General features: G+C 47.3%; 4 protein-coding genes across 4 annotated transcripts; all 4 read right to left on the reverse strand.

Annotated features, from left to right (window-relative positions):
* Nucleotides 1–304: 304 nt before the first annotated feature.
* Nucleotides 305–2,667, reverse strand: K441DRAFT_686036 (membrane transporter; the record flags this gene model as incomplete). Its single annotated transcript, XM_067651947.1, has 10 exons — nucleotides 305–356; nucleotides 406–557; nucleotides 616–644; nucleotides 703–726; nucleotides 783–1,136; nucleotides 1,197–1,521; nucleotides 1,617–1,825; nucleotides 1,881–1,957; nucleotides 2,203–2,348; nucleotides 2,434–2,667. 10 exons carry the CDS (start codon nucleotides 2,665–2,667, stop codon nucleotides 305–307), a joined length of 1,602 nt encoding a protein of 533 aa, XP_067506059.1.
* Nucleotides 2,668–4,640: 1,973 nt separating this feature from the next.
* On the reverse strand, nucleotides 4,641–5,225 carry K441DRAFT_686037 (uncharacterized protein; the record flags this gene model as incomplete). The annotated part of the gene is made up of 1 exon (XM_067651948.1): nucleotides 4,641–5,225. One exon carries the CDS (start codon nucleotides 5,223–5,225, stop codon nucleotides 4,641–4,643), a length of 585 nt encoding a protein of 194 aa, XP_067506060.1.
* A 1,617-nt stretch (nucleotides 5,226–6,842) lies between these two features.
* K441DRAFT_704512 (3-oxoadipate enol-lactone hydrolase) lies at nucleotides 6,843–8,103 on the reverse strand. Its single transcript, XM_067653538.1, has 2 exons — nucleotides 7,569–8,103; nucleotides 6,843–7,508 (listed from the first exon to the last, which is right to left on the reverse strand). Exons 1-2 carry the CDS (start codon nucleotides 7,871–7,873, stop codon nucleotides 7,016–7,018), a joined length of 798 nt encoding a protein of 265 aa, XP_067506061.1. The 5' UTR covers nucleotides 7,874–8,103; the 3' UTR covers nucleotides 6,843–7,015.
* Nucleotides 8,104–8,711: 608 nt separating this feature from the next.
* Nucleotides 8,712–11,509, reverse strand: K441DRAFT_695053 (uncharacterized protein). Its single transcript, XM_067652779.1, has 2 exons — nucleotides 10,529–11,509; nucleotides 8,712–10,460 (listed from the first exon to the last, which is right to left on the reverse strand). Exons 1-2 carry the CDS (start codon nucleotides 11,187–11,189, stop codon nucleotides 9,139–9,141), a joined length of 1,983 nt encoding a protein of 660 aa, XP_067506062.1. The 5' UTR covers nucleotides 11,190–11,509; the 3' UTR covers nucleotides 8,712–9,138.
* Between the last annotated feature and the right edge of the window lie 339 nt (nucleotides 11,510–11,848).

Genomic DNA, 11,848 nt, shown 5'->3' on the forward strand with positions numbered 1-11,848 from the left:
GAACCCTGATTCGAGGCTTCTAAGAAGGCATGATTTCGGGATCGATTCGGGACTGGGCAGGGGCATTGCATAGGCGTGTGGAGCACTACATATCAGTCACAACAGTGCCTTTGGTGGCTACATTGGGCGCAATTTGGATCACATTATGGGTGTATTTATGAGACCCTCATTTAAAGAGTTTGCAGTACTGATTCATCGAGTTGTGCGCAATATGATATAGAGACGATATTAATCATATCCGGCTTAGGGTAATATTGGACCAAACATCTTAATCCATATTAGCAACCTGCTGCAGAACGATTCATTACAAAGTGTATATAAACTCTGGATTCTCCTTATCCGTAAGGTCTAGCCACCTACGCACCTATTAGAACCGAGTTATTTTAACATTAGAAACACACGTACTCTTGATTTTCTAACTTCNCATGGTCCGGCTCGGCCCGTATCTTAGCCTTCTTCTTGTTCCGCCATACACAGTACGAATAGATGAATAAGAGGTCGAGTAGGCACACTCCCCAGCATACGATGATGGTTATTTCAGCGGGCACGTAGCGAGGCTAGAGGGAGAATAGCAGTCAGCCTCGCAGTTAAACATGGTGAATACGTTAAACTCACAGCGTCTCTTGCCCTAAAGGTTTGTGAGCCTAAAATAATTATTATAAGCAATTCTCAATTTCAAAAATATCATTTAGACATGCCTACCAATTATATTACCAGTACAATACCCTCCGTGCAGTTAGCTAACAAATATATTAGAGTGGAATTAGGAAGGTGGGGCTTACCGATTAAATACATAGCTGCAACCGTTGTCTTCTTCGTATATCCAGCAACATTGCTACTAATTAAACTCAACAGTGCGACAAATGGGGTTGGGCTTGCCTGTAGAAAATAATATCCTGCTAGTCGCCCTTTGTTGTTATCTAAAGGCAATGCAACGATCAGGATCATGCCAAAGATGGCAAGACAGAGACCAGAACATGATATCAAGATGCGGTGGCCATAACGGTCACCTAAGAAGCCGCAGACGATGAGTGAGACAATCTCTACGACGCCGCCGGGGGCCCCATAGAGCAGTGATTGCTCGGCAGTGTAGCCGAAACCGACAATTAATTGGGAGAAGAAGTTCGATATGCCACCTGAGCATTGGTCAGTCGGCGGTTGGTTTCTGAAGATTTTTGAATATGAAAGAAACTTACCGTTAGGGATATCAGCAATCAAAGCATATAAAAAAAAGGCCCAGCTCAATGGATCCAATAGCGCCTCCTTCAACTGATAAAATTTCCAGTGCTTATTGCCCACGCCCTGCTGGTTCACTCGGATGCGCTCGATGGCCAGAAGGCGATCCTCTTTGCTTAGCCACCGCGCGTTCATCTGATTGTCCGGCATCACGAACAGGAATATTACCCCCATGCACATAGTAAGGATTCCGGTGACTAGGAACACAATTTTCCACGGCTCAATAGTAGAGCCATGCCTAGCAGTGCCTTTAGCAATGCCGTATGCTACTAGACCGCCAAAGATCTACAGCAGTCAGTTTAGTACCGAGTGGAGAAGTACACGAATAGGGAATAAAAGAGCATAAATAGAACTACGTGACCTCCATCGTGGGCCCCTACCTGCGCAAAACCATTAAAGCTGAACCAGATGCCAGTTCGAGTTCCTTGTTCCTTCTTGGTATACCATTGGGAGGTGAAAAGAGCGAAGCCAGGAGTTACTGCAGCCTCGAAAACGCCAAGGAAGAATCGAGCTGCAATTGCTCCGGAATAGCTCTCGACGGCCGCAAGGCATGATAATACAAGACCCCACATGATGATATTGAATGCAGCTAGAGTTGCTTCAGTATCCTTCGGCATGCCCGAATGGTATTCAGGAATACATACAGTACTTCCCAAGCGGCAGCCTTTGTAGAAGTCGGTTGGTTGGGTATTCCCACGCTAGGTAGCCGAAATAAAACATACTTGATAGTTATATTAGTTTTGTTCATGAAAAGATGCGTGAATATTCAAGGGCGTCGTATATGATGGCTGGCGATGCCGAAACTCATCTGGAAGCTTCTATTAGGTAAGACTGTTGGTGGAATTACCTCCACAAAAAATAGGAGATGTGAATAGATACGAAACACTGATATAGGGGTTGGCGGTTGAGGCTATTTCGTAAGGCAATAATGAAAGGATAGAGATATTGTCAGACATTTCCACCCACCTTCCCAACCATGAATACTGTGAGCCTGACAGATCAATCCCGCTCGTCATTTTATTATCGGTATGCGGCTTCTTAATACCCATAACCGATGCATAGCTTAGCGTCGTCTTATCAAGGAAATTCAACCCATATACCACACAAAGAATCTACAACACCGATTAACACAGTTCAATACTCCCAAAACTAACCATGATGCCAGCAAACCCCATACTCTGGAATGATATTACTCACCGGCATCAGATGCATATCAATCTTCCTCAGGAGCCGCTTATTCGTCGCCTCGTCAATTTCAATCACCGTTCCTTCATAGCCCGCAAAGGCCTTCAATGCGGCATCGGCATCGTGCGAGTGCTTCAAAATCTTCTCTGGCACCACACTTCCACTGCGGATTGCATCTTGTGAGATGCCTGGAATAGGTTCTTTCTCATCGCGGAGGGCTCTGCTCTTTTCTGGTGGCGTGCCCATTGCGGCAGGACTGGGTCGCGAAGTGCTGTATTAAAATATTCAAGCAACACAGAAATTGTGCTACGTTGTCGTAAAAAGTATCAGCACAATTGGACTGGTATTCGTTGTAATCATCACCAACGCCGCTGGCGTCGACATTGAGATAAGGTCTTGGGTGCTCCAGTGACAAAGAATGGTTCTAGGCCCTCCATATTTGGGTCATAGTCATGTGTGACGGCATATCAACGCGGGACGTAAATGTTATCATCGGCAGCGAGGGTCGTTGTTGTACAATCGCAATGCAGCCCTTGGACGCTATCCCCGTTGTCGAGCGGGTGGAGGATGGGCAAGGGAACTTTCCCAATTAGGCAGGTAGAACGCATGCGTTTGCTTTGCTGCTTGGTTATAGACGTACTGGACATACGCAATTGGGGAGGTATTAAGGTTAAAAGCGGCGTGGAAATGCATTCCGGTTAAACCGTGTACTTCATTTCTCCCCTTATTATTCCCGGCTCACTGATTTGAAGTGTGGTCCGTGCGGAACACCAGAATCAGAAGTACTAGTGGTCCCGGGCTCAATGCAACAACCGAGCTCAATGCAACTTTTATATTTGTATGGCGTCTCATACAAAATTAACCTTTTTCCAAGTTGAATAACTCAACAACAACGCTATAATAAATTATTAAATATATATACTTCTTTTTTTTATACCTAAATAAGTATAAAGAAACTTAATTTTAATATTAATTTTCTATTTTATAGAAGTTTTAGTATTTACTGGCCTTAAATAAAATATAATAATAAAAAGTATAGAAATATAATAAATACAATAAATATCAGCTTTAAATAAGTTATGTTATTGATTTTTAAAGGATTATATATAAGCCTTTAAATTCTTATATAATTTCTATGTAGTATTGTTAAGTTATTCAACTTGGAAAAAGGTTGATTTTGTATGAGACGCCATACAAATATAAAAGTTGCATTGAGCTCGGTTGTTGCATTGAGCCCGGGACCACTAGTAAGCGCTGCTTACTAGTGGGTGCCACGAGTACGCGTATCCCTTAACCCGCTGCTTCGGGCGCAGTGTTATCGATAAGGCCTGGCCAATAGGAGGTTCTTGTTTCAATCTCATGATGAGAACTGCACACGGTGTTCCTGCACGGCCCTGAAACTGGCCCAAGCGTTGCACCTCAGCGGGTTAAGGGATAGCCTATATAGTTTAATTAATACAATACCATCAACTATGCCTTCCAATCGTACTTCCAATGATATAGACCATGTTTAGCCGACTTAATATAACGTTTAACTAAACCGGGTGGCTAAAAATCTACTACCAGAGCCGTGGCCGCCGCCCGATTTTATACCTTTTCATGTTGACGATTTTGACACCCGTAGTACACCAAATCTACCCCCCGATCTTTATAGGCTTAAAGATCGTCGTAGGAACACCACAAACAATTAAGGAAGTCTCTATCAAAGCTTTCACCAAATACTGTTCGGAAACCATAAGACAGTAAACACTAGAAGAGGCGCCAAGGACGCATTTTGGGTGTAAAATATGTCAGATTCAGTTCTGCAGAAAGGACGAGTGTTAGATACCTCATATTAAGCGACTCAACTCTAGGAAATAGGCTATATAGATTGTCTTATATGATATTTAGTGGATCACCAGTCTCATATTCCTGAGCACGGCGATATGATCCTATTAATCTGATTGGCTAAATCCTTATCGATAACAGATGGACGGGTTGGGATACGAAGGATCCGAGACATGTGCTGCGGTTCTCACTTCTCATTTTTAGGTATGCATTATGCTTATTGATACTATATTTGGTGTCATTTATTACGAAGATAGAAGAAACTCTGCGAGGCATTGCAGGTTGTGTCTATGAGAGACGATGCGTGCAGTGGAATTGAACTACTGGAAGAACAGGAAGGCCAACACCTACAACGCAAACATGGGTATCATCGCACATGCAAAACGCCTAATTCATGCCATCTTCAAACCGAGGACCGTTAGACGATCAAAAACATTCCAACCTCTAGACACGCGTGGGGCACTAGGTTCGCCATGCAATGATTTGGTGCTTTTCTCATCGTCCTCTGGCTCAGGCTCAGGTAAATCTAATCGATACCGTCGGACACTGCCAAGATCCGAATTGTCTTTTGAATCGTAGAACGGCTGCGAAAGAGATCCTGAACACCACCTCGGGGTGACTTTTCTCAAAAATCTGCGGACGCCTCTATGCGACCTATCAATCTCAGCATACTCCCGGCGTCGCGTGCTTGGGGAAGTCCAGTGAATGATTGTATCCGGTAACTCATGGTAGACGGTGATTTCATCAGTATCTTTGGGCGAGTTTGTCATGCTGACAACCGTTGCAGGCTCCATCACGGAAGGTGGGGTTAGTGCTGAGGGTTCATCTGGCGGGTGTGACGGGGGGTCCGGATCTACCATTCCGGACCGGGAAGTATAGGACTCGGGAACACCCGCGGCTGACACATTCCGGAAGAGACTACAACTTCGGTAATGCAAGGCGAAAACATCATCTACGTCGCAGCTGGAAATTGGCATGGTTTGCGAATTTATAATCCTCCGCGGAGGGGCTGGACGAGTCGTGTCAGAAGCAGCAGGTGCTCTGCGGGAAGATTGTTTCGAGCTTTGCCTTGACCCCCGAGGCCTAGACGCCGACTCTCCGGAGGATGAGCTGACTGATGCGCGCCGAGTACCTGGTCTTCTCCGGTCCTGGGATTGAGACTTTTGCTTCACAGCCCCTTCCTCGGTTGGAAGATCCACTAACGGACAGTGAGATGCCTTGTTTGTTCTTGCCATTAAGGATCTGCTTCGACGCGTTATGGTAGAACTCGATGTACCATCATGGAGGATTTGGTGCTCTCTTTTATCAACTAGTTTCAGCGGCTGATGTTCGTCAAAGCCACTGTCGGTCCTGCGCATGACCCGCCCATGAGAGGGAGGCCTGCCCGGAAGACGAGATGTGAGTTCCTGAGAAGCGGGCGCAGCCATGTTATGTCCTTCGCTATCGTGGCATTGCTTTCTTCAATAAATAGTTAGTATTATTTTAGGTAAGACACTGAACAAGGTCTTACAAAGTAATATGGAATCAAAGAATGATTATGTATTTGAAGTGAAAAGGATTAGTGTGTCGAAATAAGTGTTTGCTGGGAGGGATAGCGGGAGTCTTAAGTTCGAACCAGTTGCGTTTTAAAGCAGATGGCAAATCGGCACAAACATTGGCGCCAAGACGTACGATAGGAAATGGTCGACGGTACGCAATCGAAAGATGGTGGCGAGAAGGATGATCTTGAGTCTTCCTAACGGTCAAGTGGTGGTGCTAGTAATAGTTCGAATGTTGTTTGGATAGCTTCGATGCGCGATCAAACCGGGGGGGGCGGGTGGCTTGCCCCCGTTGAGTTCACCGCTCCACTTGTTGAATTTTAGTATGGTCTTAGAGTGGATTTTAGGTCTTTCTACAAACGACGTGAAAAGACAGGAAACAAGTATAAATAAAGGTATCGGAAAAGGGGATCTTGGGATGATTCAGAGCAGAGCATGAGGCTATGCCGAGGGTAGGGTGTTTGAGATATGATGTCTTCTTTCACATGTCAGACAGCCATGTCTCTCCAGTTGGGCGTCTTGTGACAAACAGCAGCGAAGACAGCAAAACGGTCCTGGTCGAGGATGTATGGCTTCATGAGGGGCATCGAATAGCGTGTCAGTCAAGACTCTTCACCGCCAACAGGCACAGGAAGGCCCGAAATGGGGGCTGTAACCGACATCGGCGAGTGGAATAAGGGTCTACAGGGTAACCCGAACATGTTCAAGCAGCCTCATCCAAAAGGGTCCTCGCATGGGCCAAACCTGGCCAATCCTAGAGGCGCATGGTCATGGTGCGTTGGTGACAGCTGAGAGATGTTTTGGAAATAGACATGAAGGTTTTTCCTCGGCCTAAGTGCTCCTCTCAGAGTCTAGGCCTTTGCATGCATGAAGCAGCTTCGTGCCTATTAAACGGGATTAGTGGAGCGAAAAACATGCTCAAAGGTCAGTAAGGGTGGTGAGCAGAGAGATTGGAAAGCAAGCAGGTACAGCACACACTTACCGGCGGAGATGCGTCAAGATCTCGATGCAAGCCCACAGAAACAAAAGCGTGAAACATCGAGCGAATGACAACATCACGAGGGACATGGGTAGGCAACTTCGAGCCGTGTGCCATCCAACACCAGAGTTGTTTTAGGAGCCTTCAGCATCCAACAAGCCTCATTCAAGAAGGCATTCGATCTTGTCCTCTATTAGACCGCTATTTTACTTTAAGAGTTAATTATCCAAAGCCACCCGGTTCCCCGACCTCATTGGATTTCATGGTAGAACGACAGTATCTGTTTACCTACTTCCTCAAAGGCCTCGACACAATGCCAGTGTCCCACGCCCTTTAAGATCTCCATCTTCTTCTCACCCGTACCCATTTGTTCAAACATTTTCTCGCATCCCTCAAGCGGTGCCGATTTGTCCTCCTCGCCCGCCAGTATCAAAACCGGAACGGCAATCTTGGCATAATTTGGAGGCTTCGCATTCGCAATGACGCGACAATTTGAAATATAGCCCGCAGGATTTTGTGCAAGGAGAAGCTCACGGATGAAGGCTCTTGCAGTTGGTGATGCTTTCTTACCAGTTGCCGCCGCCGGGATCGTATTCGCTATTGGCTCCATGCCCTCCTTCTCGACCACCTGTATTCTCTTCTCGAGTATCTCCGCTATACTGTCGCTAGGATACACGGGCCCTATCATTATGGCGGCTACCACGCGGTCGTTCCGCTCGGCCGCTAGATTCGCTGCTACAATACTTTGGGTAGTGGTCAGTACTTATTCGTGCTTTGGAGCCACTGAAAGGTTGAGCTTATACCCTCCCATGCTATGACCGACAACCACGGCTTTTGGCACATCCAATGCGTCCATTAAGCCAATGACGTCATTTGAAAGGCTGTCAATGCTCTGCTCAATTTGGGTGTAGGGCGAGCGACCAGCGCCTGTGGTGTCGAAGGTGATGCATCGGAAATGGTGGCGTGTGAGTCCCGCAACTATTGCACCATAGTAGTTTTGGGAAGATCCAAGCCCATGGGTGAGTATGAAAGTTTCACGGACAGCATTATCTCCCGGTTTGCTATTCGTGTAGTGCAATCTCTTGTATCCGAGTTGCAGGAATGGCATGGTTTCAAGGGTTGAGATTGGTCTTCAGAGATTAGAGTAGATAGGGAACCTGCGATCTTCCAAGACCCAGTGGCTGCTATCCAGAGAAATATCAAAGGCTTCAAGGTGGAGTGCGGGGAAACTTCGGATGATGCACCATTTTACCCCTGTTCTGTGGCGTCATTCATGGAGAGATTAGATATAGTCCCTAGTTTGACTTGAATAATGGCGAGTGAGTATGTGCTTGTGGCTAGACAAGCTTTGAATGTGTGTTTTCCGTTTTCTATCATTAGTTTGCATTTCAGGCTTGCAAACTGACCGCAAACATCCATGATAGCAAGCGTAGCAGTCGGAAGTTCTACTATGAGCTCTCTCAAGGTTCGAACAAACGAAGGAGCCTTTGCATCACGGTGCAATTAGACAGCAATTCATTATCCTCTTGAGAAATAACGTGTTCTAGAGTTTCGCGATCTCTAGCCGGATCATACCTAACTCTTGTTGAGAACAATGCCTAAAGACCTGCTCGGAATTGCTAGATCCTACTATTAATTAGTAGTCGATAGGTATATAATTATCTTTTTCTAACTTTTGGCTATCTTAAATAACGGGCTAATCCCCCAGCCAATAATATGAACGCCATAAACGAGGTCGTCGGAACAACTGCCACGTTGTCGGTGCTGGGTGGACTTGACAGAGAGGAGTTGCAGATAAGACTCGTGTTTGGTCACTCTCATGGTGTTTGGTGCTCTATCAAGGATGTGGTCTTGATACATGGTTAACTACCTTGAAGATCTTCAAGAGCTGCAATGAAGTATGGAATGCTTAGCAAGGACACGGTATCTTCTGAAGCGCTCGCAATGGGATGTTCAAATTCTCTGCGTGATCGCGAGGCAGAGTAGACTTGCAATATTTCAAATGCATGTAGAAACATAGGATTGACATTTGCGCTTCTCGTAATGGTGTCCATGATATCCCCAAGGGTTCTTGTGTAGAAATAAACTTGAGGACTTCGGATAACATTCTTCCGTGAGTGTGACAATGTACAATCCATAATCTGGCAATACAATCTCAAAAGGTAAAACGTCAAATGATAGAATAAAAGACATAGGGTATGCAACATTCTTCTCCCTTCATCTAGCCATCGCCGAAGAACGCCCCCTTTAATCAGCGCAATGAGATCAGATCCAACTCGTAAACAGGAGAGCCATCAGGTTCCATTTCACAAATAAAAACACAATCTAGAAAGAGCATTAACTTACTCCACATCATGTTAAGGTCGAACTAGCTTATTGAGGCGACATAGTCTCATCACCAGGAGCTCTTTCGACACCCTTGTTGAACCATCCCATAACCCAGCTTCCCCGGTTTGCCTTATTTCGTGAGCGCGCAGCTTCTTCAGCTTCCTCGGTCTCCTGCACTAGTCGCAGAGGGCGCATTTTGTTGCCCGTCATCACGCCTCCTGGGCGGTCAAACGAGCTCGCTACGCTGCGTGGCGGTGATGGTGTGTCAATGTTGGCGTTACTGTCGGAGTTGCTAATACTGTCGACCGTACTATTGCTCGCTGGTGGTCTTGAGTCATCGCTACTTGCGCGTGGAATACCCCCTGACGGAATCCGTGCAGCAGCAGCAGAGTTGGGGCCAAAAAAGGAGTTTCGAGGAGAAACGATTCCGGGGCTGATTTGACCGGGTACAGAAGCTGCTGGAGGTGGCGCGCGGTACATATTGTTCACTACGGCTGCAGCCGCTGTGTTCCATTCTGAATTGCTGCGGCGGTGACCGTAGCTCCCGCTACTCATTCTATGACTCTGCGAGCGCTGAAGTGGAATGCTAGGCGCTGTTGCTGGGTCTTCGGTGACCGTGCTAGCCGCAACTGGGGGTGGCATGTGGCTTGCTGGTCGCGGCCGTGCTCGATTGCTGCCAATGGCAACAGATTTGGCACGAGCGAGGAGGGATGGAGCCGCGTTCTCTTTTGGTGGAGGGGGCGGTGGGAGATCTTTGTCTGTGTTAAGGGGACGAGTAGGTACAGCAGCCTCCAAATCAGTCTTGTCGAGAATGCTTTCAAAACCTTGGTGCTGGAGGAGACGCTCAATGATCTTGTTAATATAAAGCGTCAGAGCTTTGTTCTGATCCTTCATATTATTAAGTTCTGCTTCAAGACGGCGAACATTTTCGCCTTCTGCGCCCTCGGCAGATTCAAGTTCATCTGCTAGGCTGGTAGAAGGACCGTTGCGGGAAGGCACTCTGTCTTCCGAATTCGACGTGCCCCGCATGAAGTCTCCCCGAGCAAAATCGCCGTTCAGAGTCTTCTCGGAGAGGAGGAGCTGAAAGCTTTCATTGTCTTCCATTAGACGAGCATTGGTCATCCGAGTTTCAAGGAGTACTCGCTCTAGCTCCTGCATACGTCCACCACCCATGTTCTCCATTTCGACAAGCTTGATCTGGTGCTCGGCGAGTTCGAGCCGGAGTGATTCAATGATCTTGTCTTTTTGATGTATCAATTTAGAGTTGTTCTTCGAATTACTTCGCTGGATTGAGGTAGGCGGAGCAAATTGGCCACCGTTCTCAAGGTGTGCGGAAGAATTACTAGGAGAGTTTCTTCGGAAGCTCGCTGTAAAGGGTTAGTAACAGGCCCAATGGCCCTAGAAATATCGAAATCAGGAAGTGAGGAGCGCATACATGTTCTCGAAAGTCGCCCTTCTTCTCCATCACCGGCTCGAATATCCTTCATTGCGAGCGTCTCCTTTAGCCGCTGGATAGTTTCCTGCAGCATCTCCTCCCTTGACTGTGCTTCCTCCTTCTCTTTCATCGATGTAGCCCGCTCCGCCTCGTAAATGGTCTCTAACTCCCGCTGTTGCCGTACGCTTTCTCTCTTTTCATTTTCCAAACCCTCTACCCGTTCCTCTTCTTCGTGTACCCTTTCTTCCAGCTTCGCCTGCTCCTTCAGCGCATCGTCCATCCGTGAGTGAAGAACCTCGATCTGCATTTGATACTCCTCTGACACTGTTTCAGCTTTCTGTAGGCGCTCCTTCAGCTCGTGAATGAGCGCGGTCATCTCCTCACGAGCCTCTTCATCCGCGCCGTCCTGCACCGCGGTAGATGAGCTCTGGCTCAGCCCAGAAGGCGTACCAGGTTTCTTAACCGATGCTCTGGCTGAGACAGGCGTGCCGTTTGTGCTCCTAATAGACCTTGTCCTTGCGACGCCATTCGACGATGGTGTAGTTGTAGATGTTCGTGATGGGCTCCGGATTGGAACCCCTGGCGACGAAGGAGGATTGACAGAGGCATTGCGGCCAGTTGAGCCAGGCGGTGGCGGTTTCTTTGTTGCAGTGGTAGACATATCGACGAGTTCAGGAGCGTTGGCGATGGTGAAATTTCTGGAGTTTAGAGCTTTGCGGTTGAAACTTGAAAGACGTTGCGCGTTGGCAACGGCTCGGTGCTAAGAATAGAAAAGTAAAAGGCCCCCTGGGACTACGGCTTAGTAGGGTAGTCGGGTGGCTGAGGAGCTTGGTAGGATACTGGTCAGCGCTTGATAGAAAACACCAGATAGCTGTAGACGCGAAGGTGGTAGTGAGGAGTGGATATACGCGAGTCGTGTCCTCTGGGTAACAGTATGGAATGGATTTTGTGCTGCGCGTTTCGCATAAATAATGCTTTCACGGACGAGTTTTTAACCCTGTGTAGCTTCTACCGACAAATGCCTCGCGGAGAGCCGTTGGACAAATGTCCGGCACGCCATCACTCGATAACTGAGCTTTCCATCATCGGTTGAATAGTGTCCGAGGGAGTCTCATTCATATCCTGACTGCCTGGACAATCGTCTGACCACCCGCTTCAAATTCGCTCTACAACATGCGGTTCTGGCTCTGCCGTTTATTTCTTGCAGCATGTCCCGATGCTTGCACCACACTTCCGACCAATCATCATAACCTTTCGTCTCCTGGCAACGTCGCACTTACCGCGACAACCTCTTCACCCTCCCTCCAGGACAACGCACTA

Source organism: Cenococcum geophilum, assembly GCF_001692895.1.
Source record: "Cenococcum geophilum 1.58 unplaced genomic scaffold K441scaffold_13, whole genome shotgun sequence".
Classification (NCBI taxonomy): domain Eukaryota; kingdom Fungi; phylum Ascomycota; class Dothideomycetes; order Gloniales; family Gloniaceae; genus Cenococcum; species Cenococcum geophilum.